This window comes from Physeter macrocephalus, chromosome 8, assembly GCF_002837175.3.
Source record: "Physeter macrocephalus isolate SW-GA chromosome 8, ASM283717v5, whole genome shotgun sequence".
NCBI classification, from domain to species: domain Eukaryota; kingdom Metazoa; phylum Chordata; class Mammalia; order Artiodactyla; family Physeteridae; genus Physeter; species Physeter macrocephalus.
This window is the reverse complement of record NC_041221.1, coordinates 11,780,636-11,787,149: the sequence shown is the minus strand read 5'-3', so window position 1 is coordinate 11,787,149 and position 6,514 is coordinate 11,780,636. Positions and strand designations below refer to the sequence as shown.

Genomic DNA, 6,514 nt, shown 5'->3' with positions numbered 1-6,514 from the left:
GGATATGGGGATATATGTGTACGTATAGCTGATTCACTCTGTTATACAGCAGAAACTAACACACCATTGTAAAGCAATTACACTCCAATAAGGATGTTAGAAAAAAAAAAGACTCTGCAGCGCTGTCCCAATGTCTTGTCTGAGTGTGATGGGGTGTAGATTTAACCTTTAGGATAATTAGGGTTTTGTATCATTCGTCTTCTTTTTTAATTTTTTAAAAAAAATTTTAGTGGGGTATCGTTGCTCTACAGTGCTGTGTCATTCATCTTCTTTTTAATCATTCAGGGGTCACCACCAGGTGTCGGGCCTTACTATGAGAACCATGGATTCCAACCCGAAAGCCTCTACCCTCCGCGGCCGCCCATGGCCCACCGTGCCTACGCGGGGTACCCGGCTCAGTACTACCCGCCTGCGGTGCCCCAGTACGCCCCAAGGGTTCAGACGCACACCTCGACACCCGTCATCCTCATGCAGCCCAAATCCCCGTCGGGGACAGCATGCACCTCAAGTAGGACCCTTTTTGCATTTATTTCCCCTAATGGAGCGCGAGTTTGGGGTCTGCCTTGGGCCGTCTGCCTCACCGGCTCTGGTGCCAGCTCTCCTCTGTCTGCCGGGCTGGTCTGGCTCTGCATACCTCTCCCTTCCGCCACTCTGTGTCAAAGCTGTGGGCCTGGGCCTCGCCTCCTGTGGGCCTTTGGGGACCTCCGGCTGCTAAGACCTTCATCTCCCACTGATGCTCTGGTACGGGCTTGGCCTGTACCACCCAGGGTGGTCTTTCTAGCTGGGCTTCTCTGAACTGCTTCTTGTCTGCGTGGTTTATCGCTGAATCATCCTGAGTAGATGGTAAACCCCCAATGCAGGGAGAAACGATTTAACCTTTCTCTGTGTACCATTCCCTGGGCGCCGCAAGTCCCGTTCAAGGTGCTCAAAGAGTAGCTTGTGTATTTTGTGTTTGGTGAATGGAGTGGCCGGTGGAATTGTTGTACAGAAGTATCTTCAACATTTCTCTTGGCTTGAAGGATCTGGTAGCCAGACCTGACTGGGCCACGGAGGAGGGTTGAGGGACTGAAGGTGGTGTGTCCCCTACCCATCACCTTAATCCCATATCTTTCTTAACCTCTCATTCATCCGCTTGCTTTGCATTGCATTTTATCTCTTCTCCCTCCAGACCCCTTCCCGTCGCACCCCTCCCCAAGATTTTCATGCAGGCTAGTTGACGTGGTAAGAACTGCCCAGGCAGGACTAGTACTGCCAATACTAGTATGAGCACAGAGCTAGTACAGTGGCTGGAACCAAGGAACATTTTCACTGATAATGTTTTTATTTTAATTCGTGAGCTACGCCTACCTACGTACACAACTTGCACAGTTAAAGACTAGTGACGGAGTGAATTTCCACGTGCCACCATCATGCCATCAATAATGGCAGTAGGGCTTCCCCGGTGGCGCAGTGGTTGAGAGTCCGCCTGCCGACGCAGGGGACGCGGGTTCGTGCCCCGGTCCGGGAGGATCCCGCGTGCCGCGGAGCGGCTGGGCCCGTGAGCCGTGGCCGCTGAGCCTGCGCGTCCGGAGCCTGTGCTCCGCGACGGGAGAGGCCGCAGCAGTGAGAGGCCCGCGTACCACAAAAAAAAAAAAAAAAAAAAAGAAAAAAAATAATGGCAGTAAGGAATAGTGATTAAGACCCGTGCCCTTTGAAGACGCCCCTCCGCAGACCGCTCCAGCTCTTCACAAGTGCCGTCGCCCTTGGATTTCTGCCTCAGTCCTTGCCTCTGCCTCCTTCACGCTTCACAGACGGCTCCTCCATCCTTCCTTCTCCACACCGCTACTCTCTTCCATTCCTGTGTTTTCTGTCCCTGCTCCTTTCCCGTGTGGTTCTCTTTCCCTCCATTAATTTGTCTCGGATCAAGGAAACACGTGTCTCTGCGCTAATGTCTTTCTGGTGGTGGTTGGTAGATTGAGACCAGTGGCTGCTAATCGGGGTGATTTTGACCCCCAGGGACATCTGGCAATGTCTGGAGACAGTTTTGGTTGTTATAACTGGGCTAGGGGTGCTACTGGCATCTCCTGGGTAGGTGCCAGCGACACTGCTAAACATCCTCCGGTGCATAGGATGACCACTCCCCCACCAAGAATGACCCAGCCAAGATGTCCGTGGTACCCAGGCTGAGGACCCCTAGTCTTAGCCTATCATGGTCTTAGCTCATCCTTCCCTCTCTTCCCCAACACTTGGCAACCACTGATCTAACTGTCTCCACAGTTTTGTCCTGGGTAGGTGCCAGCGACACTGCTAAACATCCTCCGGTGCATAGGATGACCACTCCCCCACCAAGAATGACCCAGCCAAGATGTCCGTGGTACCCAGGCTGAGGACCCCTAGTCTTAGCCTATCATGGTCTTAGCTCATCCTTCCCTCTCTTCCCCAACACTTGGCAACCACTGATCTGTCTCCACAGTTTTGTCTTTTCCAGAATGTAGAGTTGGAATCATGCAGCATGTAGCCTGTCAGAGCCTTGGCAGAATTTTTCAGGTTATTTAAACAGCACAAACTCAAGAGAACCCCAGCAGGAATACAAGGGAAATTTTTCTCTTAATCGCTCTATTTGTTTTAGCAAGAGTCATAGGTGTTTCACATTGAACCACAATGCACACACATGTTAGTGTTTGGGTTTTGGAGGACTGAAGGTCAACAATCCTGTGATACTAAGAGTTGACACTGGACACGGTAGGGCTGCATCAACAATTGATAACAATGAAGGTAAATGATTCGTCAGTTATAATTACGCTCACAATCCGTACAATTGCAAACCAGCCCCCAGTCATGTCTGATCGACCAGACGATGATTCCGAAATGCCCGTCCCCCAAAGCTGAGATCCGGTGCTCCCGCTTGCTCCCGCTCCTAGTGAGGGCTGGCCAGGTTGCCACCCTCTCAACGAGAGGTTCAGGATACCTAGTTTAATATCCCTCAACTTATTGGATACGTTATTTGGGCACGTTATTTTATCTTGGATAAGATGACACATAGGGAAGTCTCCTAAAGGAAGAAATCGTCCTTGACTAATGGGTCAAATTGGCCATTTGGAATTTCCCCTGAGCTTCCTCGCTGACCCTGCCCTGCCTTCGGTAAGGTGCAACCACCGTGCCAAGTGCTGATAATGTGGCTGGCGGCACGTGGAGCTCCTCAGACCGGCGGCTGTGACCTCACCCATGAGACTGTGGCACTGCAGACTCAACGCCTCCTCTCCCTGAGCTGAGTCAGAATCTCTGGGTAACAGGTGATTTCCAGAACATGGTAACAAAATGAGAGGCGAGGCTTTGAGCCCTGATCAGATGGGTCAGCTCTGGTCTATCAACTCCAGAAGGTGAACGTCTTGGTCTGGTGGACTTCGGGAAGCAAGAATGTGCACAGGTGGGGTGCACGGCGCCCCCGCCGCACTCCACCTCTGCGGCCTGGGTGTCCTCCTGTATGAACTAAGGAGTTGGAGGGTCTGCGTGAGAGCCTTCGCCCCGACCCTTCCCTCCACGTCTCCGCCTATCCCGGGGGAGCACTGGGCCTGGGGCTGCTCTCTGCACAGGAACTGCCGCGGGCGGCGGCGGTGGGTGCCTTCCCCTGAACCTTGGCATGACGTCTGGCTCGCACTCTGACCAACAACGGCGTGTTGGTTTGTTTTGACTAGAGAGCGCCGGTGACCTTCTCCAAAGACTTGTGTTCTTAGCTGAAATGTGAGCCCAGTAGCGTTCCTGCCCCCAGACCCGGGAGCGGTGCCAGCGCAGCCCAGTAGAACTTCCTGCGGTGATGGAATGTCCTGCCTCCTCACAGTGCAGCGCAGTAGCCACTGGTCACATGGGATTACTGAGTAGTTGAATTTACACAACGATTTAATATCATTTAACGATAATTAATTGAAGCGCAAGTAGCCACATGTGGCCAGTGGCTGTTAAATGAGTCAGTGTGACTGTCCCATCCCTCCCTAAACCACCTTGAGGAAGAGGCTTTTTTCCTGCTGCCTTGGGTACCACCGACATGGAGGTGATGGTCTGAGGAGCATTATTATTATTTTGCTTATGCTTATAATCACCGGAACAAGGTATGTTTCCTTTTTTCAGCCATCTTTTTACATGCATCATTTATTTGACTACCTTCAGGCCATACTTTTTGAAGAGCTTAATTTTAATGTATGTTGCTTCATATCACGGCTTCCTGCTTCGGTTCTCAAAAAAGCCTGACGTTCAGTGCTATGGAAGAAGTAAGACCTCCCAGGATACGTTCTTTTTTTTTTTTTTTTTTTGCGGTGCGCGGGCCTCTCACTGTTGCGGCCTCTCCCGTTGCGGAGCACAGGCTCCGGACGCGCAGGCCCGGCGGCCACGGCTCACGGGCCCAGCCGCTCCGCGGCACGCGGGATCCTCCCGGACCGGGGCGCGAACCCGCGTCCCCCGCATCGGCAGGCGGGCCCTCAACCACTGCGCCACCGGGGAAGCCCCCAGGATACTTTTCCCTTAAAGAGAAAAGTCACATGTTTAAATGTATAAGAAATTATTATTCCTTGATAGGCTATACCATACATATTTGAGAGTCTAACTTCTAAGAAGCTCGGCGGCTAAGTTGTTCACTCGGCTCTTTTCTTCCAGGGACCAAGAGAGTCCTGTGTGTCACCCTCACCCTGGGGGCCCTCCTGGCGGGAGCGGTCCTGGCCGCCGTGCTGCTCTGGAAGCTCAGTAAGTGCAGGACAGGGCCGAGTCGTGCTGCGCCGGCCCTTTGGCGGCCCTGCTCTCTGCGCTGGGGGCTCACCTACAGCCCCTCGGGAAATTTCTCATCTCTTTCCTCCTCTTTGGTCACGTGATGCGCGAATAACCTTTCTCGGAAGCGGCCAGTCTCGTCTGCGTGCTTCCTCCTGATCAGTGGGTTGTCGAGATCCGTGCCCTGTGTGTGTGATATTGGTACACGTGGGAGAAGCGCGCTGAGCGTACCCCGTGCTTCGGGGTACTGGGTGGCACCTGGCACTCGCGCGCGCGGTGAGTGCGGCACCTCGGGGCCACACCTGGTCCCTGTGCCTCAGTGTACAGCGGTGGCCGCCACAGGCCCCTCCTGCACCCACAGCCAGGTCTCCCCCATCAGCCCGGGGCAGGGTTAGGGGACCACAGGACTCACCCGTGTGGCAGAGAGGGCGGTGCTGTCCAGATCCGAGGCCAGGGGTCCTCCCCTGACCAAGGTGACAGCCCCGGGGGGTTCAGGATCCCCGCGGCCGGCCCCGCTTCCTGTGGCGTACGTCGTCGGCAAGGACCCGTCCCCTCCTTTCACGCTAAAGGAGGAAAAGCTCGCTCCCTCGCGTCACCTGGGTGCCGGGAGGCGTTCTCGGTTTCCCAGCCTGACGGGCCCCTGCCTTCCACTTCTCCGCCAGTGGAGGACGAGTGCTTAGGGATGGAGTGCAGCCCCTCGGGGACCTGCGTCAGCCCCTCTCACTGGTGCGACGGCATCCTGCACTGCCCCGGCGGCGAGGACGAGAACCGGTGCGGTGAGTGGCGGGGCCGTGCCGGCTGCCTCGGGAGGGGAGCGCCCTGCCCCACCACGGGGCCCACGGCAGGGCAGGCGTGACGGTGTCAGGCCCGTGTCCCGAACGTCGAGCGTTCCACGGCTGAATCCCTTCCTGGAGGCTGAGCCTTGCGTCTAAGCCCGGTTTTCAGAGGAGGAGACAGGCTCAGAGGGGGCGAGCGCCAGCCCTCCACCAGCATCGCACAGCATGGGGGAAGGCAGACCACAGCCCAGGGCCAGGCCAACGTGCCTGCCCCAGCTGCCACGACGTCACCACAACAGGCAAACTGTTTACAGTATAGAGTTGGGAGTGGGCTCTGCATTTTCTGAACAAGCTGCCTTTCAAGTGATCTATGTCTGTTGTCGCGGGGTGGGCACCTCTTCTGCTTTTATTACTTTCAATGAATTATTTCATGGGTGGTAAAGTGGTCATGCCAGGGAAAATGATGCTTGAGGACGAGGCTTGTGCTAATACCCACTGAGGGCCATACCCAGAGCCTAAAGCCTGCTGCGTCCTCTGGGAGCTATTAACTCTGAAGGCAGGTGATGCCAGACAAAGGCCGGGCTCTACCCGCGCCACCCCCCCCGCTGTCTTCCTTCTGCAGCCATCCTGGGGGAGGATGGATCTCCCGTACATCCCGTTTCCAGGGCAGGGCACCTGTGTGAGATGCAGCGCGGACTTGGCCGTGGAATCCTCAGAGTTGGGGGTTAGGCCAGAGCTCAGCCTCTGCACCATCTGCATGGACCTGCGTCCACGCTGGTGCCGTGGCCTCTAAGCTCCGAGCTCCTGCAGTTCCTTCCAGGAGAGGGTTTGCACTTGGCAGTGACTCACTCACTCTGTCAACTATTGACATAGTTCCTTGACTTTATTTTGGTGATAATATATTTGTCACCATTTTCTTAAGTAAGTAGGGAGTTTTTGAGGTTGAGCAGACGTGGTTAAGCTATCAGGCGGAAGGACCTTTGATGTTCTCCTACCTGTGCACG

At 54.9% G+C, this 6,514-nt stretch overlaps 1 protein-coding gene across 1 annotated transcript in view; it reads left to right on the top strand.

Annotated features, from left to right (window-relative positions):
* TMPRSS2 (transmembrane serine protease 2) overlaps positions 1-6,514 on the top strand; it is a 32,878-nt gene that overhangs the window by 11,755 nt on the left and 14,609 nt on the right. Inside the window, exons 3-5 of the mRNA XM_024120360.1 lie at positions 286-508; positions 4,627-4,713; positions 5,397-5,510. Coding sequence (XP_023976128.1) covers positions 286-508; positions 4,627-4,713; positions 5,397-5,510 — 424 coding nt within the window. The remainder of the gene's footprint in view (positions 1-285; positions 509-4,626; positions 4,714-5,396; positions 5,511-6,514) is intronic.